At 39.6% G+C, this 24454-nt stretch overlaps 3 protein-coding genes and 1 long non-coding RNA gene across 5 annotated transcripts; all 4 read left to right on the top strand.

Moving 5' to 3' along the window:
• Nucleotides 1-2185: 2185 nt before the first annotated feature.
• On the top strand, nucleotides 2186-8672 carry LOC123472487. Of its 2 annotated transcripts, XM_045174071.1 has the most exons (8): nucleotides 2186-2530; nucleotides 3621-4250; nucleotides 5508-5614; nucleotides 5929-6051; nucleotides 6190-6413; nucleotides 6531-6816; nucleotides 6898-7241; nucleotides 7337-8672. In XM_045174071.1, the coding sequence occupies exons 2-8, from the start codon at nucleotides 4109-4111 to the stop codon at nucleotides 7716-7718; spliced, it is 1608 nt and encodes a 535-aa protein (XP_045030006.1). In that variant the 5' UTR covers nucleotides 2186-2530; nucleotides 3621-4108; the 3' UTR covers nucleotides 7719-8672. The 2 variants fall into 2 exon arrangements, with proteins under 2 accessions (XP_045030006.1, XP_045030009.1); XM_045174074.1 differs by lacking the exon at nucleotides 2186-2530 and having other exon boundaries at nucleotides 3531-4250.
• A 981-nt stretch (nucleotides 8673-9653) lies between these two features.
• On the top strand, nucleotides 9654-11130 carry LOC123472527. The gene is made up of 4 exons (XR_006646974.1): nucleotides 9654-9853; nucleotides 9933-10181; nucleotides 10279-10452; nucleotides 10544-11130. It is a non-coding gene; the product is annotated as an uncharacterized LOC123472527 (long non-coding RNA).
• Nucleotides 11131-13610: 2480 nt separating this feature from the next.
• On the top strand, nucleotides 13611-15888 carry LOC116923712 (cytosolic non-specific dipeptidase). Its single transcript, XM_032930231.2, has 9 exons — nucleotides 13611-13768; nucleotides 13843-13917; nucleotides 13986-14085; nucleotides 14154-14273; nucleotides 14356-14511; nucleotides 14572-14801; nucleotides 14865-15063; nucleotides 15121-15492; nucleotides 15549-15888. The coding sequence occupies exons 1-9, from the start codon at nucleotides 13740-13742 to the stop codon at nucleotides 15690-15692; spliced, it is 1425 nt and encodes a 474-aa protein (XP_032786122.2). The 5' UTR covers nucleotides 13611-13739; the 3' UTR covers nucleotides 15693-15888.
• A 2239-nt stretch (nucleotides 15889-18127) lies between these two features.
• Nucleotides 18128-21401, top strand: LOC116923696 (nuclear pore glycoprotein p62). Its single transcript, XM_032930210.2, has 7 exons — nucleotides 18128-18493; nucleotides 18700-20163; nucleotides 20224-20413; nucleotides 20478-20661; nucleotides 20731-20906; nucleotides 20973-21087; nucleotides 21151-21401. The coding sequence occupies exons 1-7, from the start codon at nucleotides 18412-18414 to the stop codon at nucleotides 21301-21303; spliced, it is 2364 nt and encodes a 787-aa protein (XP_032786101.2). The 5' UTR covers nucleotides 18128-18411; the 3' UTR covers nucleotides 21304-21401.
• Nucleotides 21402-24454: the final 3053 nt, after the last annotated feature.

The raw sequence follows: 24454 nt of genomic DNA on the forward strand, positions 1-24454 counted from the left end.
TCACCGCAACAGACCAAGTTTGTATATGTTGTTGGGATTCATTTGAGATACAACTTGAAATTTTCATAAGAACAATTAATTTCAAAAACATTTCTAGGCCTTTTCCAAATTGAGCCCTAGCACCCCAGTTAACTGTTTTTGTTAATATATAGAGGCTAGAAGGCTATCCAAGTGTCCTGAAGCGGTAGGCCTACTGCCTTCCTTTCTTCGCCTTTTATATTCGATTCTACGTTAATCGACATGGATGAAAGAATGAAACCTCAATTCTTTTCATTCTCCCTTAATTATTACAATTTTTTTTTTTTTTCTCAATCGTTCTTCGGAAAGCAAAGAAGAAGAAGAAAAAACAAAACAAAACAATAACGGAATTGTTATTATTTGAATATACTTGTATAAAGGTGTATAACATCAATCCGTACCATTGGGTGCTGGGGTAGAAAAGCTTATCATTATCAGAGCGCGTTCATCACGATCGATGAAGGCAAAAGAATTCTATTCTTGCACACAACATCCCGTTCTTCCCCCCTGTTTTGTTTTTTTGCCTGCGTTTCACTATAACGCGCAAGACAATCAAAGTAGGTTAATCTTTAATGTTCTTTTATCAGTTACTCCCAAAGAGAACTTGTCATCGCATTTTCTGTTTTTTTTTTTTTAGTTTTTTGTTAGGATGTACGGAAGAGTCAATTTGAGGACAAAAGATGAAGGAGTGACATTAATCATCCGAACGATAAAATTTGCCGACAGCTAAAAATATTGGAAGTGGACCAGTCCCGAACTGGACACAATTTGTATTTTTACATTTTGCATTTGTTCTTGATTTGCGGTCGACTGCTGGACAGGACATCAATACGATAGATTCACTTAACATCAAATTCCAATGACAAAAAAAGAAAGAACTATTCTGTCCTTCTCAGCAGCATTCTAGTTCACTTTTCAAAAAAGCCGATGCTCTACTTCACTTTTTTCATTATTTCTTTTCCTTATTTCTATTTTTCTTGTTGCCTGGCTCTTCTTGAGCACGCGCGCGCCATCGTGTGTGTAACACATTGCGTGCGTAATAGTCGCAATGTATCGGCGAAGTCCATCGGTGTGTTTCTTTTTAAAAGACCATCTGGCGCGCAGTGCGACGTTAATGCATTGAGAAATTTACTAAGAAAGAAAGAAAGAAAAACGAAAAAAACACTTTTCTTTCATCAACAGCGCGAGCCAACGCCAGGTGGTAATGATACAAAACTCGTTAGGTATACTGATATTGCGGTTGGTACACATTAAAAATAAAGAAATCCGACCGCAGAATGGGCGACATGTACGAATTGAAAGACGTTACATAAGTTGTATCTTGCGCCATCTGACAGAATAATAACGAACTACAATGGGAAATGTTATATATTGTTCATAGATGGCGTAGGCGGTTGCCTCACTAAATCAATATATGCTAGAATGAGGCACGAGGAGAAGAAGCTTCATCCTTGAAAGACGCTAAGGTAACCAATAAGAGTGGCTGCGCCGGTGGCGTCACCACGTAGGGCCATAAACCCGTAACACTTCCTCCTTCTTAACCGAAAGCCGGTTTTTTGTTTATGCTGCGGCTAGATAGCCAGCTAAACAAATGTTGCGGCAACACGCCTAACGAGAGAAGTTTGGAGATCCTCGAAAACGCCATCTACTATTGTTCCCTTGAATTCATCATTAGCATAAATACTTGGAACTATCCCTGAAAATCCAAAAAAACTCACCAGAAAATTCGTGAAAAGAAAGAAGGAAAAAATAAACCCGTTGGAGGAATATTATTATTTACGTGGAGGACACTTTTTGCTGTCTAGTAAAATCCCTTTTTAACGTCATGTTCGAAATAAAAGCAGACAATTCGTTTACTTGTGCATGGCACCTTGTGGAATATTGAGTTAATTTCATTTAAATTACTGTAAAATACAATTGCATCTTATTTACTTATTCTGAAAATGTTTAATACAAAGAAATGCATTACTTTTAATGTATTTATTGCCAAGTTAAGAATCGAAGCCGCTTTGAATTTTTCATGTTTCTTCAAGGGAACCATCTTAGTTATTCCTTTCTCTGCTAGAGGCGCTGCTACAAGGCCCGCCGGCTGCCCACACACGAGAAAATAAAAAAATTAAAGCGCTCACACACACACACACACACACACACACACACAGGTTGTTCTCTCTCTCTCAGGTTGTATTCTCCCCCCCTTCCCCCAATCCGCCCTGAAGCATAGTTAGACAGGTAGGGCAGGGCTTCGCTGGTAAGTCGCCTCTCTCTCTCGGCTCTCCAAGCCAGGGCTCAGCCGACATTCCACCATTTGTAAGAAGCCAGGTGTGTGTGTCGAACCTGCCGAGTTGTTTTCTGTTACGTTGTGCTGCTGCTGCTGTTGCTGCAAAGTGCCTTGAATGTAAAATCTATTGTGTTTTTTCGTGCTGCTCAATATTGTACTTGTGTAAACACCTTGATTCGTCAATCATCGGATATCTATTTCGTCAAAGTGCAACAGTGTTTTGTTTTTACGAAGGTAAACTGGCGTACATGTGTTTGAAATGGGAAGAAAAAAGAACTCCTTTCCTGTGTGTTTCTGTTCTCTGACGTAGAGACGCCGCCATTGATCTCCCCCCCGGTGGTGTTTTGCTTCTTCCTTTTCAGCCCAGGAGCTCATCTCCCTCGTTCAAGTCGCTTCTAATTTGTTGAATTCCAACGTTTTCTTATTTCGATTTCTCTCTAGTTTTTGTTTTATCACGAGAAAAAAACAAGTCATGTTCACGATATACAACCGACCAATTTCATTTTGACTTCCAGTCTCGTTGAGAAACGCTTGTTACACTCACATGCAACTTCGTTATCTTATTATTAAAAAAAAAGAAAATGAACAAAATCGACCTTCTACTGCTGTGCGTTGCAGGGCATTTGTACTAAGAAAAGATAAAGAAAACGTAGAAACACCAACCAGACCGAGATAAGAAAACATTTGATTTGCTAACGAGATAGACGTAATGTTATGGGATTGAAAAAAAAAAAGACCTTGGGTTAAAATAACAAAACCAAAATTGCGAAATTCTTTTCGCGTATTTTCGAAGATGGGAAACGAACTGGAACGGTGTCGAAGGCTTGAAAACTTCAACAAAAAAAGAGAGAGAGAGAGAGGGGAGAGACGGGATGTCATCAAGAATTTATCCAGGCCAGCTGGGTCAACCGGCCGAGACGGTTACAGGCTTCTAAACAGCTCGATATTTCGACAGTTGTAGTACTCGTTTATGTCATTTATTTTTTTGCTTCCTTAGCAAAGTGAAGAAAATAGAAATGCATTTTCTCCTTTGCACACAAACGCCAACCCACAAAACGAAATTTTGTGGTTATTAGCAACACGAAAAACAACCTATCAATTTCTGCAGTTATGTTTTCTTTCTTGAAAAATAAAACGTTGTTTTGCATTCGAGGTTTTCCCCCCCTTCCATGTGACTCATTTTGCTGATAGGACCCCCACCCCTCCTTTATTTTTAAAATCAGTTAGTGATACGCTTATCTGCATATAAGCAGACACAATCAAGCTAATGACCAAACCCTCATTTCGCAAACTAATCTCTTCTCTTGATTTGTTTTATTCATAGATCCACGACTGAGCTTCCCAAATTGTGTCTTCATTCTCTGTGCTGGCCAGTTGATCTGGTCGCCTTCGTTAACGCCTCGTTTAATTCGCAATTATAGCGAGTCGACCGCCATTGCATTATCGACACTGAAGGGGACACAGCACCGTGTCATGCGGCTTCGATAATGCCGAACGTCCGTTGTTGTTCCGCCGACTGCGCGGATGTGGTTGTACGAATCCCGCCCAACCGGGTCGCGGTTTGAATGCCTGGTTACTGCAATAATCTAACGCCCGCCCGTTCGTAGCTGCTGCTGTTGCTACTGCCTGTTTTTTTGTGTGTGTGTGTTTGTGTTTGTGTTTTTTTCGGGGACTCCAGTCCCATCAGTTCATCAGCGTCGTCCGTTCAGCCGAGAACTAGAGCAAACACTGTGTGCCACTGACGGCTGTTTTTGTGTGTGCATTGACGGGGGGGACGGGCCCACGGCTGGACGGTGTCTGTGAACCATTTCGATGGAAAAATTGAGTGCCAAGATGAAGAAAACATCTTTGATGCCTCGTTGGTGGAAGAAGCGCTTTACAGCCGTCATTACGGAATCGGATCCATCGTTTAAAGTCGTCTACTTGGGCAACGTTCTTACCGGATGGGCTAAAGGTACGTCACAATCTTTGGTTTACTTTTTGTACACACCTTATTATTCCACTCTGTTTTGTTTCGAGTTTCCAACCTCCCACCCCCCCCTTTTCTTTTTACAGGTTTGTTTGTGTCTTAAATATATGACAGTAAGGAGATCTCATGTAATGTGGCTAACGGTCAGACTGAGCCGTACTTGACAGTAGTTGCGAGTTATTTCTCTTTTTTTTTTAACGAGCTGCTGGAAGGAGAGTGCAGCACAGTTTGAATTATCGGCTCTAGTTTATATCCAGCCGTGTATTGTTAGCTCGCTGTGCGCACATAACGCGCAGCCTGTCGATATGAATAAAGATTGTGGGCAACGATTCAATTTTGTTGTTGTCTGCATAGAAAACAGCTGCTTCTGCCAACAAGAGAGACGCGATTCAGACTATTTCAAACGTATTTTGTTTGTGTTTTGTTTCTCAAAGTCTAAAGGGAAGAAAAAATGTTGGATCTTATTCAGTGGATCGATTGGCTAATATCGACTCACTGTGCGGTCACGTGAAACACGCACACCTGAGCCGGAGAAATTTCTTTTGCTCCCCCCCCCCCCAAATTCAAAAGGTGTACATGTTGATGCATAAGCAATGGACCCCGCCAATGGGGCGGGTGCGAAATGTTAAATTCTCTGACCGTATTTTGATAACGTTCTTTTTTTTTTTTCGAATATTTTTTGTTTGTTTTTTTATTGAACATTTTTTTTTTTCAATTATTGAATGTGACCGGATAGGAAATGATGTCTTGTTCATCCGTCGTTCCCCACCCATCATCATAAGGTTTTTCTTTTTTGAAGTGTGATCCCACCCGTCCATATAGGCGTTAACTAACCAATCCAGTTGTTTGTCTTTTAGATGATTGAGGTACTTTGAGTTGGTAGGGGGTTTTTATTGGAAATGTGCCATGATGGGTTTAAACAACTGTTGTGCGACCGACTTTTTTTTTTTTGCATTTCCCCTTCCCTTCCAAAAATAAAGAAAAAGCAAACCACCGACGACATCGTAACGGCATTTTTTTTTTGTCGTCCTTTCGTGTCTGAAAAAGAGCAAACCCCAAATTATTTGTTGTTGTTACGGTTGTTATTTAGAACCTTTTTTTTTGTTTTGTTTTGTTTTCCAGACTTATTAACCCACTAAGATTATTATTCTTTTTATTCCACTGTTTTTGATCGATGAATTAATTTAAAAACATGTTGTTTGTTTTGTTTTTTTCGGTTCTTCGTGATTCTCTCGCTACTAGGTGAAGGATGCCTGGACAAACCGTTGGCAACATTATGGAAGAATTATTGCCAAAGTAGCCGGCCCGATGTGTCCATGAGACTCTCGGTTTGTAGCTCCGGTCTTCAGGTAATCGTGTGCCAAGTCCCCGCTTCTTTTTTTTTTTTTCATTCTCTTACACCTGAACGTTAACTGTGTGATCGAGCTGTGTATTCCGTTCCCCCTTTTTTTTTCTTCTTGAAAAAAAAAAAAAAGTTTATTGCTCGACCCAATGCCAAGTAAGACTTTCACTTTGAACGCATACACAGAAACTCTCTGGTTGGCTCATTCTAGAGCTCAGTCACCTTGTGACGGGACGCTGATTGGGGTCAGCTTTAAAAAAAAGAATCAAATGGCCCTTTTCTTACGTTATTTTCTTTTGTTGTTGTTGTTGTTGTTTTTAGGCAACAACGTCTGAACACGGGCTGACGGAATATTGGTCGCACCGCGTGACGTGGTGCTCGGCCCCGCCGTCCTACCCGCGCATTTTCGCCTGGGTCTATCGGCACGAAGGCCGTCGTCTTAAAGTAAAATCAAAAATATAATTTTCCAAATGAAATTGAATTTAAGTCTTTCTCAGCCTCGACGTGCTCGACTAACGTTTGATGTCATTTTTATTTGGTTTTTTCTTTTTCTTGTTGTTGCTGCGTGTTACGGTTTCACAGCAAGAGTTGCGATGTCACGCTGTGCTGTGCACGACGGGTCGACAAGCTCGACAGCTGACGGCCCGGCTGGAACAACGACTCCGCGAGGCTCTGCACGATTTCCGTCGGGAGAAATTGTGCCGACAATCAGCCCGTCTCTCTGTGGCTGCCTGTCTCTACGAGGACTATGCTAGCGCCATACCCAAACGAAAACTGCTACTAGCGCCCGGAATCAACAACTACAAGTACTTGACCTTAATTTCCAGCGTTGTTGTTCAATTGCTTTTTTTTTTTTTGTTTTTTTTTTGAGGGGGTTTTCATTGTTTATTTATTTGTATTCCTCCCCCGCAACAAATTTGAAGGCCTCCGGTGGAACGGTGTAAATCAGCACCGAAATTAGGTTCCATCGAAGAATCGCCGGAACTGGAAGAAGTCGAAGAAAAGGATTGGCTTCGTGTGCTGGCTCTGCGCGGGGCCGCGCAGACGCTCCAGCGCAACAACACAGTCATCAAACCCGTTTCACCTGTCCGCAGTTCGCTCGAAACAGTCAGAGAGGAAGATCGGTGCATATCCACTCCGGCGCTACCTTGCAAAATAATTGCAGAATGCGATCCGTCTTCCGATGCCGTCTCGCCCGACGGCCTCTTGGTACTAGGCATTTTTAAAGAATTGAATTGAAAAAACAAACAAGTTTGAAATTGTATTTTTAATGTGTTCAATCGACACAAGGATTTGGCCGAAGTGAAGGTGACCCTGATGCCCGATGGAGGCACGTCGTGTGTCGACGGAAGTCCGGCTGCTGTCCAGTCTGAATGCCCCACTGTGAAGCCGATGCGTCTCCCACTTTTGAGGCGAATGAGCGCCGAGGCTCGCAAAAAGTTCGGCTCTGCGGATTGCGTTATCGATAACAGCGGAAGGCCGTCATCACCTCCGCCCATCTTACCACGACGAGCCCGTCGTTCGCTACCCTGCAGGGCCGCCAGTGTCAACGATTACGCGGCTGAGCTCCAGTTGCAACAGAATCGCGCTCTCATCCGCCGGCAAAGTCAACCAGAATACGTCGGCGTTGCCAGGTAAGTGTCTTGCCTTTTTCTTTTTTCTTTTTTTTTTAAACTTCTAACCAAACAACGAAAAGAAACGAAATCAAAGACATTGTTGGTATGTGTAGACGACCTACTTCCGAGTACATTGAATCGCGGGACGAATACTTGTACGACGAGGAGGAAATCGACTTTCGATTGCGTCTCGATTCGGCGGTCGAGGAGCTGTTGGAGAGCGACTCCTTTAGCGGTTCGTCGCCTTGTTCGTCGGCCGACCACAGCCCCAATTTGGCTGACAAGGGCCGTCTTAACCTGGTGCCCAGTCCTTGCGACCAAGTGCAGGCCTTTCATATGCTGGCCAGCGAAGATCACGACAATGTCTCGGACGAGAGCGGCTATTCAGACGATAAGGATGTCATTTCTTCTTCGTCTTCCGTCTCGGATGCGGGCACTGTTAAGACGGCCAAAGGGGCGTACACGATGGCCGAGGAATTCACGCTCAATCTTTAAAAAAAATTAAGCCCCGAATTTTGTAACCGTTTTTTTTTTTTTTTCTCCCCTTAGCCGTCCAGGACTCGAGTGATTCAGACTTCCAAATTTGCGGCTTTTTATTTGCGGCCGTTGCAACATCTTTCGTTAACTTTTCTTATTTGGAGGAGGGGGGGTCCTTTTTCGCATGGTAACTCGTCATTTATAGCCAACACACACCAGTCCCGATACGCAACTCACCTGTTTATCAAATTTCATTTCTTTTTGCGTCACGTAGTTCAGCTCGTTTCCACAAGGGCTAATGACGACTTCCCTTTTTGTTTTTCTTCGCAAAAAGGACAACAATTAATCATTAAAAGAAAAAATAATAATAACAAAAATAATAAAAAAAAATATGTAAAATTTTTTGCTATAGGACAATCGGTCACATGTGATTATTTTGATAGAACAAGTTGGAGAGCAAAAATATGAATAAAAAAAATAAATCTTTTCATCCTGTTGTGTGGATTTAGCAGTTGTCGATTCTCGAGTGCCCGCCCACATTATTTCGTTGTTGTACATTCCACTTGTCTATAGGTGTCCCTTCCTCTTTTTATTTTGCAACCACTAGTGCTGTACGATAATTAATACTCGTTGTCCAGGCAATCCCCGTTTTCCACACCGCAGGTTTCTCTCTTCTTTTAATTTTTATTATTATTTTATTTCACCCCCCTTTTTTTTTTTTTTTTTTATTGATTGGTAAAATGATCTGCAGTGCCCCGTCTTTCTCTCGTTTCCCGACAAGCCTTAATTTGTTATTTCGGCAAACGTTTACATGTCTGTTTTTTTTTAAATCTTCTGTGTGTGTCCGATACATATTATAATTTAACGTTCCCAACAAACAAACAAACAAAAAAAAGAGTGACGCATTTTTTTTCTTTTTTTTCATTCATTGGGAAGAATACATGGTGCGTGTAAGGCACATTTCAAAATTGATTGTTCATGTTTTGTTTCGCTTAACGTTAAGGAATCTTGTTTCCTTGAAGGGGAAGCATAGATCAAAGCCGCTTTCTTATTTCTATAGTATGAGATCAAATAAAAACAGCTCCATTTGTGCGTCTTATTCTCGATTTCACGTCCCTTTTTTGCAGTGAAAGTTCGAGATTGTTTTTTTGGCTAGTGGCTACCCTATTGTTCTTGGATCGTCGCTCTCGCCTAAAACAGAAAACGCAAACCTTGTTTTTGTTTTGGGTTTTTTTGTTGTTTTTTTTCGTGTTCGTCCAGGGCAATGGTCGCGAGGAAATGTGTCGACTGACGTAATCAACCGGTACGACGTACGGCAACGAGCTATTATTCGATCGTTTGCGCGTCGACATATTAATTTGATTGTTTTTGATCTCTTTTCGGCGTAACGAATGGCTCTCATTAACGATGCTTTTGTCACTCGTTAGCGCGCAAGTCTTAAAAATTATCGAAAGTCACTGGCGAAAGTAAAGACCTCGTAATCAGCTCATATGGGCATAATTTATTTCATTTTTTTTTTAATATAACAAAGAAATTCTTTTATAAAAACAATCAAATGAAGTTGATATACGACGTGTCCCCGGAAAGACCAATGATAAAAAACAAACGGGGAATTGAATTTTATTTTGATTTGTTTTTCTCTGTTTTTATGTGTAAAAATGATGTCTAGTTGCAAAATAGAAGGTCGGGAAACGCCCTTAAATTTCGTTATGTGCGAGGCACGGTGTCTACAGGTCAGCTGTTTTCAGAACTCGTATTGCGTTAGTTCAGTTGCCTTTCTAAATTCTTCGTTCCATTTACCATGTAGTTTTTTTGCTACCTGTCAAGCTACCGTCTGTAGTTAATAACCTTGCTGGCCATGTAAAGCGATACGTGTAATACTGGTGGGTGGCTATAAACGAGAATTCAACCCCTTCAATTCCCCTCTAAAAAAGGTAAACTTGCCTAATGTTAATGGCGTGTGCAGCTTCTTATGCGGTCGCCAACCGTTCCACTAGTGGCTCGCTATCTAAAGATAGATAATAATAATAACACGAGCAAAATGAAAAACCGACGTCTTTTCCACTTTCACGTCGCACAGCTGTACGTTCACAAAATGAAACAGCATGGACATTGTTATTAAATCCAGTCCATAAAGCCAGAAGCATCGACAGGTAAAATCGTTTTTGACTTGCTCCAATTCAACAACATTTATTTATTTATTTATTTTTTTATTTCACGTGTTACTTTTAGATTTGACTACGATTTCTAGCCGATAGAGAAATCGACCTGAGAAGGAAAGGTGTCGACCGAATTACAATCTGCTACTTGGCATCTTGTTGGCGCTCTTAACAAACGACTTGTATTTCTCGCTCCAGTACGAAAATATTGGCGCAGTCATTCTACAACGCACCGACTCATTTTTCCAAGGCTGGATCGAACCTCGACGAGGAAAAAATATTAAAATAAAAAAGTTTGTCACGAGCATGTGGTTATCATCAGGTAAAAAAAAAAATTGGAATGCGATGTATTTTAAAATTTAACTTTAGAAATTCCAGAACAAACGTTTGAGTCTTTTTTTTTTGTTCTTTCGTTCCAGTTGCACGGAAAACGAAGTGCGGAAATCATTCAGTGTCTAAACTGTTTTCTTTAAAATATACTTCCCGCCAAAGGGAAGAAGAAAACGATGTTTTGCGGTGTTGAACGGACCCCGTTATGTCATCTTATTCATTGCCATTTTAACAAATGCTAAACGGCTCTAAAACGCGTTAAAGTACTGCAAGAATGCTATTGTCTTAGCTACTGTTATATTCCCTGATTTATTTTTGTCAACGCTTTTTTTTTTATTTTATTTTTCTTATTAGGCAGTTTGTTAAAACAGAAGCAGGTGATGGACGTAACCTCGTTCTGTAATTAGCTAATTATCAGACAAGGAAGGGCCGAGACAACAATCTGCAGCCGAGATTATCGAGAACGCTCGTCATGCAAAAACAGGTGACATTTTTTTTTTTTTGTCTTTGAAGCTCGTGATTTTTTTTTTTTATTCAGATTGTATGGCAGTTGATGTGGTAATCAACTTGTCACCTTGATCTTTTTTTTCTCTTTCAAATGGAAAGAAGGAAGGGAAAACAGTTTTAATTAGTTCCCATAATATTGAACCCATTTTGCGTGCCATAGTATTCCATGACAGAAGACAGTTAGCCGACTGCGTTTATTGTTTCGTTGTTGGGGAGTATTCATACCATATTAGGGCAACCGCAAAATGAGGAAATCGTGTACAGTAGATAAACGGATGATAACTGAAATGCAATTCTTTCGCTATGTATATGCTGAACATCAATAGGAGGAGGTTCATTGAGGGTGCATTTACCGTACTAATAATGTCAATTCTTTCATCCGTGTTGTACTAAAAAATAGAATTGCAATTGAAATAATTGATTTTTTACACACACACACAAAAAAAGGTTAACATAACGGGCTGTTATGATTTTATCCATTTCGTGATCAGACATTGCCTTGTGTACACGTCCGCCCCGGAAACGTCGAATTCCCGAGTTCGATTGATCGTGAATTAATCACGACAGAATAAAAAATAAATAAATAAATAAATAAATAAAAAAAAACGACATTGCCATTTTGTGAGCCTTGATCCAAATTGTCTAACGAAGTTCTAGATGACAAAGTGCCCTTGTTCTCAGAAGGTTCTCGCAATCATAAATTGACGGGGGCAAACGTGCCCTGGCATATAAAAGATGAGTGCATATTCGGATCACGGTTGTGAATAATATTGTTGTTGTTCAAAATTTCGTGTGATGCCGCTCACGCGCGGGTGTCAAAAGAGTGGGTTTCTCCTACCTGATTGCTGTCTAACCAAATGGGTTGTGTCTACGCGCTTAGCAAGCACTAATAAATATGTGTACGCTCAACTCGTGAAAACCACGAGGAATGAAAGTCATTTTCCTACCAACGATTACATGACTCACGGAAAAATTCCTGTCGAAATGTACTAATCAATTTATAGCTCACGAAAAAAATAAATAAAATGTAGGACGTTTCATCTGGTGAAGCTTTGCTTTGGAGAATTTATATGCATTATTTTTTTTTTTCATTAACAGTTAATTTTGGTAAAGACGAATTTTATTTTGTGGGTCAGGTGATGGTAGACCAGAATGATATGCACGGGTGGTTTCCCTTCTCAGGCCAGCTGCAAGAGCCGCAGAAGTAGAGGCACGCAGCCTGGAACATGCTGTTTATCGTGAGCGATTGCTCGTCATGGGTAATTGCGGTGATATGCTCTGCAACGTAGCCTAGTTTTTTTTGGTTTTTTTTAAGATTAAACCGCAACAAATTATTACCCTTTTAACATTTTCAATGTCTTCAGTCAATAATAATGGATTGGTCTAGGTCATGCGAATTAAGCTCGGACTGTATAACTTCTGGCCCAAATGGAACAACATTTATGTCATCTTTAAAGTGAGTGCCTTAGAGATGGACGCATATAATAACGCACATTTTCCCTACATTTTTGGGCTATTCATCCCATGTAAATAAAACTGTCGAAAACAGCTTTGGATGATAAGGTGCGTGTAGCAAAAACTTTTAAAGGTGCATGACCCCGCTGTTTTAATTATGATAGTGTTCATTATAACAAGTTTAAGAAGTTTCTCTAGTTTGACTTCCTTAGTCTTTTCTATCGCACGATACGAAATTACACAAGGTCGACCGGTTGGATTGAACACCTGGAAAATGCAGGAACAAGTTTACATAAAATCCAATAATCATGACCTTCTTTGCTGTGCAGATTGAACACATACAACCTGCGAAAGTCCCTCCTCGATGGAGTTTCGTGCAAAAAATCTACGTTTATAACGCCAACGGCAGCGGTCAAATTATTCGTTTGGATTGCGTGGCAACGTCCTTCGTCGTGAACGACAAGTGAATGTGCAGAACTTTGAATGCATTGGAATGCCTTTCTACATTTCTAATTTATGCATTTGATGAAACTAGTCAAAAAGACCGGGATTTAACAATTCCTTAGTTATGATAGTTCACATGCACAACGCACACTGGGATAATATTTAAATATTCTGGGGTAACTCACGCGTCACTCACACAACCGATTCGTTAATCGAGATAACAATCTGTCTGTCAGCTGTCAATCATGAGAGTGTCTTCAATCAGAAGATGCCTAAGTGTGTTGAAATTGAAGGATAAGACTGTAGACAGTAAACTATTCACAAAGAAGTTTATCAAAGGAAGCAAACACAATCAGACGGAAATGCACATTTTAACGCCCTTGATTTTCTCCCGAATTTTTGGGTTTTTTTTAATGTATAGTTCATCCACTAATTATTTATTTAAACAATGTGAATAAATGGACTTAAGATAGGAGTATTGCTTAAGGTTTCACTAGAAAATGTTTTGACAATTCTAATATAAAAAAGAAACGCATATTTTCACTTTGGTTATAACTGTGTGAAACTGTGTGTGATGAAAAATTCGTGCATTGCTGATGCATATGAACTCGCCTTTGCTTCGGGCAAGGGCAAATGTATATAAGCACTAGTTCTTGTTCTGTTAAGAATGCGTCATTATGTAGAGTACCATGTAAATAATCCGTTGTTGAATTAGAACCAAAGATTATTCGTTATGCAACTCATAAAAAGCTTCTAGGGTAAATAGGCTCGAGGGTTCTTTATGTTTAAAAATCTTAGTACTGAATGGTTATCTGGCATTTTGGCACGAATTCTTTCCAATTCAGCCATATCAAAAAGTCTCGTGTATCGACACATGAGTAATGATTTCATTTAAATCATAAGATTGAGATTTTGTTCTTTCCGGTTGTTAACAGAAAAATCGATAGAAATCAGATATCCAATCGATATCGAATCCGTCAGCTGAGTTCTGTCAAGTCTAAAATCCCAAGTCTGAAATCCAACTTGGGGATGTTGTTTACTGACAAACTGCTTAGCAGCTTAGCTAGTATATAGAATCACAGTCAGTTTTCATTAACCACCCATCGTTCAATTGTTGCGGTCGTCTATAATACTCATCGAAACAATGACTGAGGCACTGAAACCAGTTTTTAGGTATTGCGACGTTTTTTACGTCGTCCACTTCAGTTTTCAAGTAATAAATTATTTCTTTTTAATGATCATTACAGTTACATTGATAGCAACAAGGACAAGTTTATTAAAAATTTGAATGAAGCTGTTGCCATCAAATCAGTTTCTGCATGGTAACTTTATAAACAATAATACATACTTATTGTTTAGAATACATGATTATAAATATTTACAAACCAAGGCCCGAGACTCGCCCAGAAATTTTCAAAATGGTAAAGTGGGTTGCAGCCAAGCTTGAGCATCTTGGAGCAACAACAGACCTGAAAGATGTTGGCAAGCAGGTATGATGACAAAGTTGATTAAGATTGCTATAATCTATTACACAATTTTTATTTGGCATCAACTTTAGAAATTGCATGATGGGAGCATTTTAGATCTGCCACCTGTTCTGTTTGGTAAACTTGGGAATGACCCTAGCAAGAAAACTGTAATGGTGTATGGCCATTTAGATGTTCAGCCAGCACTAAAGGTTCTTATATTGAACCAATTTCTTCATTAATTTTGTGTGCCAAAATGTTAATTTCCTGAATTGAAAATGTGTTTGGAAACAGGAAGATGGGTGGGACACAGATCCATTCGTGTTGACAGAAGTTAATGAAAAACTCTATGGCCGAGGATCTACTGATGACAAAGGACCAGTGCTTGGTTGGATTCATGCTATTGAAGCCTTCCAGCAAACTGGCCAAGACTTGCCAGTCAACATTAAAGTAAAGCTTATATAGAAAAACATTGCTGTCTATGTAACTGATTCCATTTGTTGCTATTAGTTTTGTTTTGAAGGCATGGAAGAGTCAGGAAGTGAAGGTCTGGAGGAGCTTTTACACAAAGAAAAAGACGCGTTTATGAGTGGAGTCGATTTCGTTTGCATTTCCGACAACTACTGGCTGGGAAAAAACAAACCGTGTCTGACCTATGGTCTCCGCGGTTTATGTTATTTTGAAATTGAAGTCGCCTGTGCAGAAAAAGACCTCCATAGTGGTGTTTTCGGTGGTTCAGTGTAAGTATTCTTCTGTCACGTAACGTTACACGGGACAAGATTAAAAAAATTATTCTAATATAGACATGAAGCCATGGCTGATTTGATTTACATGATGAACACATTAGTGAATAATAAAGGTGAAATTTTGGTACCTGGAATCATGGATGATGTAGTACCTGTCACTGATGAAGAATTAGCGACTTATACTACAATTGATTTCGATCTTGACAACTACAAAAAAGACATTGGCTGCAAACATTTGCTTCACAAAACTGATAAGGTGAGCTAAAACAAATCGAATATTGAATTTAATTCTTCTTTAACGTTATTTTTTCAGTCAAAAACCCTCATGCACCGATGGCGTTTCCCTGCGCTTTCTTTGCATGGAATTCAAGGAGCGTTCAGTGAACCAGGGGCAAAAACTGTTATACCAAGGAAAGTTTCCGGTAAATTTTCCATTCGTATTGTCCCTAATCAAACCCCTGAGAAGGTAAATCAGGTGGTAAACGATTACCTCAACGAAATGTGGAAGCTGCGCGAAAGTCCCAACGAAATGAAGGTGATCAATCATCATAGTGGAAAGCCATGGATGGCAGATCCCTTCCACCCTCATTATCTGGCTGGTCAGAAAGCACTTGAAGAAGTTTATGGATGCAAGCCTGACCTTACACGCGAAGGAGGATCTATTCCGATAACTTTAACGTTTCAGGTATTTAACTGTGATATTTGTGATTTACGAAACTTTTAACGCACCAGTACTTCTAGGAGGTGACGGGCAAAAGCGTAATGCTGCTACCTATGGGTGCCGCCGATGACGGTGCCCATTCACAGAATGAGAAAATCGATATTCGTAACTATATCGAAGGGACCAAGTCATTGGCTGCATATCTGTATCACGTTGCACACTGATAAAAAACTAATTTAAGATATCGAAACTAATCCCACCATCCTGTGTTACAACAATCTTCAACCAGTTTGTTGTAGCTGTTGATTGCTCTGTTCTTGTATTCTGATAATCTTTCAATGGAATTTAGCAACACCTTTTTTTTTAATACGGTGTGGGTGATAAGGTAGTGAATTCGATAAATAAAATTTATATACAATTGCTACTGTTGTCCACATAATTTAAAGAAAAGTTTGTATGGCTGGATTGGCTGCTCTTTTGGTATAAAAAATCCTAACGTTTATAAAAAAGATTATCCAACGGTGGCGCCATAGCGGCAAATCTTGCGATATATGAAAAAAACAACTTGGTCTCCGCGAGACGGTCTCGAAGGGTCGAGACCGTCACCACATCCCAGTGGGACTATCCCGGCCCTCTGATTGGCTCTCTCCCTCTCCTCCCCTATGCCCCTCCACCCCTTCTGCTTGTGGTGTGGGCCTGTGGGGCTGTGGCGTGTGTGGAGTAGTCGGGCTGCCGCCTTCATTTGTTTGTTTTTCATGTTTATTTATTTATGATTATTTATGTTTATATTTATTGTCTCTAACTTACTATTTTGTTAATAAACTATTTGTATCTTCATTATATCGTTTTAAATTTTATAGCACAGGAATAAATTAAATATTGGTGTGTTTTCATTATAACTATTGTGAATTGTCATCCACGGGCAATTGGGTTGGTGCGGGTCGGAGAAAAAGGTTAAAACCCGATTTTGGGAGAATCGGGAAAACTATATGTCCAAAGTTTTAATACTTATAGGAATGGATAAATCTTGATAAGGTCTATCCAATTCTGCAAAAATTTTGCTTAGGGTGTACTAATTAGGAAAGTAAACCGCTTCGCCATTTTACGGGTAGGTCGGTGCGGTTTAGCGGGTCAAAGGAACCCCCTCATAAAAATACGTCATATTTCAATAATTTATTGCGGGAAAACTATAGGAACAAATTAATAATTTTGCAGAAATGGATAGCTCTTAGTAAGCGCTATCCATTTCTGTAAAATAATTAACATAATTTTCATAAACAAACAAATTTTGGACAAGACGTTGTTTGTAGTTTTTGCGCTCTAGATATATATACTAGATCCAATAGACTTAAGTAACAATTGAAATTTTTTAAAACTTTTTGTGTATGAATATTTTTTCGTTATTGTTCGTTTTTTTTTTATTTATTAATTTATGCTATTACACTACTTATACCTTTATTAAATCGCTTTTCAATTTATAAAACAGGAATGAATTAAACATCGGTGTGTTTCCATCAGAATTATTGTGAATGAACTCTCATGGGCAACTGGGTTGGTGCGGGCTGGAGAAAAACGGTTTCAACACCCGATTTTGGGACAATCGGGAAAACTATAAGTCCAAAAGTTTTAACAATTATAGGAATGGATATATCTTGATAAGATCTATCCATTTCTGTAAAAATATTGCTCAAAATTTCCTTATTGGAGAAGTAAACCGCTTCGGCATTTTTCAGGTAGGTCGGTGCAGTTTAGCGGGTCTAAGTTAACCCTTATCTCCCAGCAATACGGGAAATTTAAATAATTTTTTTCGGGGAAACTATAGGACCAAAATTAATAAATTTTATATAAATGGATAGCTCTTGATAAGGGCTATCTATTTCTCTATAATTTATGAAAAATATTCATGCACTAAAAAGTTTCAAAACAATGAAAATTATTACTTAAGTCTATAGGATCGAGTATATCTCTAGAGCGCAAAAACTACAAAAAGTTCTTGCCCAAAATTTTTTGTTTATGAAAATTGTCTTAACTATTTTACAGAAATGGATAGCTCTTGATAAGAGCTATCCATTTCTGTAAAATTTATTAATTTTGGTCTTATAGTTTTCCCGCAAAAATTATTTAAATATTAAGTATTATTCGGGGGTGGGGATTACAAGATACCCGCTAAACCGCACCGACCTACCGGAAAAATGGCAAATCGGGTTACTCTTCCAATAAGTAGTTTTTAAGCAATATTTTTGCAGAAATGGACAGATCTTATCCAGATATATCCATTCCTATAAGTTTTTAAGTTTTGGACTTTTAGTTTCCCCGATCATTACAAGATCGGGTTTTGGAACCCCAACCCAAGGCCCATGGGATGACAATTTACACTAATTTAAGAAAACACACTGGTAATTAATTCAATCTATTATATAAAATGAAAAAACAATTAATTTAAGTAAAAATATTGTATTTGTAAAACTTAATAAAGAACAAACAATAAATGTAAATAATAAAAATACATGAAAGAAACAAACAAATCAAAGCGGCAGCCCCACGGAAAACCACACTGTGTACATCAGGAAAATGTGGGAACGGAAAGCAGAAAGACATAGAAGGATGTAAGGGTGAAGAGAGCCAATCAGAGGGCCGGGATAGTCCCACTGGGATGTACGGGTGACGGTCTCGACCCTTCGAGACCGTCTCGCGGAGACCAAGTTGGAAAAAAAAGGGGAGGGCGAGGAGTCGAAACCAATTTCGGGCGAGTAAGACGTCGGTAAAGTAGTCGACTCCAATAATAATTTCCAATTGAATCGTCTGGATTTTTTGCAAACCGGCCGGAAAGACGAAAACTAGCAACCTAACCACCGAGAATTACTTTTTGAATTTGGTTTCTAACTCCTTGTTGATAAGACAGTGGTTTATTTCTTTTTCTAACTTGCCAAACCCTTCTTTGAAATGGCGTTTAACTTTGGAACCCCATCAACTGGACAAACCCCAGGCTTCAGTTTTGGAAGCCAGCCCCAGCAAACAACTCCAGGTAAACATGTCTTATCTTGGTATTAAACCAGCTATTTGATTGTATATTTGTTTCATGCTTATTATGTTAGACAAATAAATTTAAAAATATATTCCTCATTAGTTATAACAAATTTAAGACTTACCACCAGCTTAACAACTTATCATTCATGTTAATGTGTAGTCATATTTTACCTCACATTAAACTTTCTTATTTTCTTATTACAGCATTTGGGGCACCTGCTACAACCACTCCTGCCCTAGGATCAACATTTGGACAATCTGCTACGAGTGGCTTTAGTTTTGGACAAACAACCACAGCCCAGCCACCAGCTACGGGGGGTTTGTTTGGTGCCACAAAGCCAGGTCTCTCTTTCGGAACAGGATCCACCTTTGGGGCCCCAACAACATCTGCTGCCGCAACACCAGCTTTTGGACAACCTGCAACATCAACCTTTGGGTTTGGAACATCTGCAGGAACAACCCCAGCATTTGGATTGGGACAGCCTGCAGGTACTACAGCCGCTCCAGCCCCAGCATTTGGTACTGCTTCAACAGCAACCACCGGTTTTGGTTTTGGTCAGAGTGCTGCAGCTCCTGCATTTGGAGCTGCACAGCAGCCAGCTACCACCCCTTCATTCTCATTCAGCACACAGCCAACATCCACTTCAGTAGCATCACCATTTTCATTGGGCTCATCAACAGCTCCCGCGTCGTCTTTTGGGCAAGCGTCGGCTCAACCAGCCTTTGGACAGGCATCGTCAGCTCAGCCAGCCTTTGGACAGGCAGCAACTCAGCCAGCTTTTGGACAAGCAGCAACCCAGCCATCCTTTGGACAGGCAACAGCTCAGCCAGCCTTTGGACAAACATCAGCTCAGCCAGCTTTTGGTCAATCAACACCAGCCTCCCAAAGTGGTCTAAGTTTCGGCCAGACATCCACGCCAGCTTCGACAGGTCTTAGTTTTGGTCAACCAGCAGCAGTTCAGCCAGTTGGTGGTGGCCTTTCTTTCGGCCAAACAACTACACCAGCTTCGACTGGCCTCAGTTTCGGTCAACCAACTACAACTTCGTCAACTGGAGGTTTCGGCTTCGGTCAGCCCTCTACAACATCTACGGCTGGAGGTTTTGGATCTTCAGTTGGTGGTGGTCTTTCATTTGGTCAGCCAGCAACCACCGGGGCCACGGGAGGCTTTAGTTTCGGTCCGCCAGCCCCCACTGCTGTGGCAACACCGGCAACTGGAACCCTTAGCTTTGGTCAGCCTGCTGCAGTTGCAACTACGACGACTACCACACCTTTTAGTTTTAATCAGCCAGCACCAACCGCCGCAACGACTTCAGCACCTCCAGCCTACAGTTTTACTACTCCAGCATCCACAACAGGACTCAGTTTCGGGACGCCGGTCACTTCTGCCGCTACTCCGGCCGCTGGTGGATTCTCGTTAGGGACCGCCTCAGTTTTACCAACACTTGGTCAACAGAGTGGAACGACTCCTTCTTTTGGAGCAGCTACTGCAACAGCTTCCGCTTTACCTTCATTTGGTGCCCCAACAGCCACCAGTGCTGCTCAACCTACACTTTCTCTCGGCACAACAACGTCTACACCCTCATTTGGAACGCAACAAACGGCAACCAGCAGTGCCGTACAACCTGCTCCAACACTCAGTTTCGGATCAACCACAACCCCGACAACAGGTATATTGAGCTCGACATATTTATTTTTCATTAATAAATGTTTTCCAAAATTGTATCTAGGCTTTTCATTTGGAGCTCCAACAACGACCGCTGATGCAACAAAAGTAGCTCCAACAGTTGCCCCAGCTACTACTGTTACCCCTGTTACATCCACCACAGCCGTTTCTTCTGCGCCATCCTTCAGTTTTGGAACAATTCCGGCAACAACTGTCGCAGTGGCCCCAGCTACAACAACATCCATTGTCACCTCGTAATAGTTAATATCATTGCATTAATGAAATGATGTAATTTTTATAAGAACGATCTTAACACAGAACGTCAGCAACCCCATCAAGCACCGCTAGTACACCTGCCGTTGGCGCTGCCCTGACTTTCCGTCAATTAGAAGAGTCAATTAACAAGTGGTCAGTTGATCTGGATGAACAAGAGAAAACTTTTTTAAATCAAGCCAATTCAGTAGCCTCTTGGGATCGACTTTTAGTTTCAAACGGTGAAAAGGTAAGGTGAAATGAAGATTATTCCATGTCCCACATACTAAAAAACAATAACACAAAGTAAATTTTATAGATTGTCGCATTGAGTGACTCTGTGAACAGAGTCAAGAAAGATCAAGTGCGTTTAGAGTCAGAATTGGATTTCGTCCGTGCCCAACAACGTGAACTTGAAGAGATGCTCATTCCGTTGGAAGAGAGCCTTCAGCAAGAAGTGAACAACATGCCACACGATACGGAGCGCGATCACACGTACGTAATTGATTTTTCTACTAGTCCACCATTTTTAATAAATGTGTTGATCCTTGTAATATACAGATATCAGCTAGCGGAGAATATCGATTCACAAATGAGGCGATTGGCCGACGACCTAAAAGAGATTATCGAAAGAATGAATGCGGCTAGCAGGCAGCACGAAGCGACAGCTGATCCGGTATTTGTTTCTTTTGAAAAAGCCATCCTTGCGTACTGTTACACTCATTTTGTTTGCTATCAGATTGCCAAAATAGCGCGAATTCTGAACGCTCATACAGACTCCCTTCAATGGGCAGAATCCAGTTGTACAGCTCTGCAACGCAAACTTGACGATGTAGGACGTGGACTTGAACAGCAGCGCAGAGACCAAGATCGTTCTTTCCGTTTTGCCTAACTTTGCGAACAAGTAGCGTTTCTTTTCCTTTTGGGCTCTTAAAACTATCGATTTCTGATGGAAGTTCGTAAGAACTAAAATATACATTGCTAAGTATATTCTGCTTATTGCAGTTGTTCAGCTTATACGCTTCAGCATTTGTAAGTCTACATAATAGAAAGATTACCTTTTCTTCTTAGGATGCACACTCATTTGCAATTAACAGATCAGTTTTTCTCATTGTAAAACAAACATTGTCAGTTAAGTTATGGAACTACTAACTGTGATGCACAGAATGTCATACTAGCCTTCAGTATACCGAAGGCTGTAGTCAGTAGTTCAGTAGACTAGAGGTAATTATTGACGTCAACTTGCTTTTGATATGGACGCCTTATTATGTCATTTCACCAATATGTTGTGATTCTGAAAGGATTTTGCACGAAAAATCTTTAGATAAGAACGCTGAAAACTTCCGTTTCGTAATAAATCAGTATTTACTACGGAAGCTTTCGAGCCAAATGTCAGCTTCTTCGAAGCTGCATCAACAAGATATGCGGACTCACAGCAGAAATGTTTATTTTCTTTTCTATTTGCTTTTTTATATAATAAAATTCCTTTCATTTTAACATTCCATTAACGTAAACCCAACAATTCGGTAGCAGACAAGCTATTATGTCTGAAACCCCGAACTTTCGGAGTTCCACAGCACTCTCGCAAGATGCTAGTGGAGTGGACCCCATGTTTTTATAAGTCCTGTTACATTTTAGCTGCAGATTTTCATTTATTATTAAGTATTTCACAAGTTAAATGTAGACATTCTTTATTTATAACAATTAAGGTGTTTTTATTGTTAGATTTCTGGGTTTTTTAAATGTGCAATCTTAGCGTACGTAGGTCGTAAACCAACCTGTACTTTCAGAACTGTAAACAATCCTGAACGTTAACAATTATTTATATCGGTCTATTTTGCAACTAGGCAAATCTTGTTAACAATTTAAAGAAGAGTGTAGCTCATTTTTTGGATTTCCAAAATTTAAATTTCCGGTTATACTTCCGGTTTTAAAATGGCAAATTACTCTCTATTTGTTGATCTGCCAGAAAAAAGATTCACATTTTCATGATCCTCATCAAATTTGAGGTCGACTACATGGATCAGCTCAAAATACCCGAAAATCGTAAAAAATCGCAAATTTTCCTGAACTAGTTCATGAAAAATCACGATTTCGTTCAAATCCGGCTTTTGGCTAAAAACACGCCATTCCCACCCGAAATTTGATAAGGATCACGAAAATCTGATTCATTTTGTTATGAGACTAGGGGCCCTCACTCCCTTCAGGAAGTTCCCGATAGGGTACGGCCTGGTCGCCAATTTCCCATAATATCTCGGAAACCGTTTGCTCTTCCGGCAAAACAGACTCCGTATACATGTCCTATGAGGCGTGCGCTGATCATCAACGCCTTCATCCCGCCTTCCCACTTTTGTCAAAATCTACCAAAAACGACATCTCTTGAAATTCTCCAAAAATCACACGGAATAATCGAAATTGAACGCTGATTTCGATTTAGTTATTGGTTTTCTCGTTAAACCAGCCGTTTCAAAAATTAACGAAACAGTGCTGTTAGCGCAACAACTTAATTTAGGGTTTTTAAGGATTTAATCAAAAACTATAAGACCAATAGGAAAATAAACCTGATTTTCGTGATTTTCATTCAATTTTGATTCGAATTCATGTATTTTAAGCAAAATTTGAAATTTGGCCAAAAATGAAAAAGTGGGAAGGGTATAGCCTTCCCACTTTTGTCAAAATCTACCAAAAACGACATCACTTGAAATTCTCGAAAAATCACACGGAATAATCGAAATTGAACGCTGATTTCGATTTAGTTTTTGGTTTTCTCGTTAAACCAGCCGTTTCAAAAATTAACGAAACAGTGCTGTTAGCGCAACAACTTAATTTAGGGTTTTTAAGGATTAAATCAAAAACTATAAGACCAATAGGAAAATAAACCTGATTTTCGTGATTTTCATTCAATTTTGATTCGAATTCACGTATTTTAAGCAAAATTTGAAATTTGGCCAAAAATGAAAAAGTGGGAAGGGTATAGCCTTCCCACTTTTGTCAAAATCTACCAAAAACGACATCACTTGAAATTCTCCAAAAATCACACGGAATAATCGAAATTGAACGCTGATTTCGATTTAGTTATTGGTTTTCTCGTTAAACCAGCCGTTTCAAAAATTAACGAAACAGTGCTGTTAGCGCAACAACTTAATTTAGGGTTTTTAAGGATTTAATCAAAAACTATAAGACCAATAGGAAAATAAACCTGATTTTCGTGATTTTCATTCAATTTTGATTCGAATTCATGTATTTTAAGCAAAATTTGAAATTTGGCCAAAAATGAAAAAGTGGGAAGGGTATAGCCTTCCCACTTTTGTCAAAATCTACCAAAAACGACATCTCTTGAAATTCTCCAAAAATCACACGGAATAATCGAAATTGAACGCTGATTTCGATTTAGTTTTTGGTTTTCTCGTTAAACCAGCCGTTTCAAAAATTAACGAAACAGTGCTGTTAGCGCAACAACTTAATTTAGGGTTTTTAAGGATTAAATCAAAACTATAAGACCAATAGGAAAATAAACCTGATTTTCGTGATTTTCATTCAATTTTGATTCGAATTCATGTATTTTAAGCAAAATTTGAAATTTGGCCAAAAATGAAAAAGTGGGAAGGGTATAGCCTTCCCACTTTTGTCAAAATCTACCAAAAACGACATCTCTTGAAATTCTCCAAAAATCACACGGAATAATCGAAATTGAACGCTGATTTCGATTTAGTTATTGGTTTTCTCGTTAAACCAGCCGTTTCAAAAATTAACGAAACAGTGCTGTTAGCGCAACAACTTAATTTAGGGTTTTTAAGGATTAAATCAAAAACTATAAGACCAATAGGAAAATAAACCTGATTTTCGTGATTTTCATTCAATTTTGATTCGAATTCATGTATTTTAAGCAAAATTTGAAATTTGGCCAAAAATGAAAAAGTGGGAAGGGTATAGCCTTCCCACTTTTGTCAAAATCTACCAAAAACGACATCTCTTGAAATTCTCCAAAAATCACACGGAATAATCGAAATTGAACGCTGATTTCGATTTAGTTATTGGTTTTC

Source organism: Daphnia magna, linkage group LG1 (assembly GCF_020631705.1).
Source record: "Daphnia magna isolate NIES linkage group LG1, ASM2063170v1.1, whole genome shotgun sequence".
In the NCBI taxonomy this organism is placed as follows: Eukaryota; Metazoa; Arthropoda; class Branchiopoda; order Diplostraca; family Daphniidae; genus Daphnia; species Daphnia magna.

Coding starts and splice junctions, on each gene's coding strand:
- LOC123472487 (XM_045174071.1), top strand. CDS start 4,109: ATGGAAAAATTGAGTGCCAAGATGAAGAAAACATCTTTGATGCCTCGT. Junction 5,615..5,928: donor TTTGTAGCTCCGGTCTTCAG/GTAATCGTGTGC, acceptor TGTTGTTTTTAG/GCAACAACGTCTGAACACGG. Junction 6,817..6,897: donor TCTCGCCCGACGGCCTCTTG/GTACTAGGCATT, acceptor AATCGACACAAG/GATTTGGCCGAAGTGAAGGT.
- LOC116923712 (XM_032930231.2), top strand. CDS start 13,740: ATGACTGAGGCACTGAAACCAGTTTTTAG. Junction 13,918..13,985: donor ATCAAATCAGTTTCTGCATG/GTAACTTTATAA, acceptor TTACAAACCAAG/GCCCGAGACTCGCCCAGAAA. Junction 14,802..14,864: donor GGTGTTTTCGGTGGTTCAGT/GTAAGTATTCTT, acceptor ATTCTAATATAG/ACATGAAGCCATGGCTGATT.
- LOC116923696 (XM_032930210.2), top strand. CDS start 18,412: ATGGCGTTTAACTTTGGAACCCCATCAACTGGACAAACCCCAGGCTTC. Junction 20,662..20,730: donor TAGTTTCAAACGGTGAAAAG/GTAAGGTGAAAT, acceptor TAAATTTTATAG/ATTGTCGCATTGAGTGACTC. Junction 21,088..21,150: donor ACGAAGCGACAGCTGATCCG/GTATTTGTTTCT, acceptor GTTTGCTATCAG/ATTGCCAAAATAGCGCGAAT.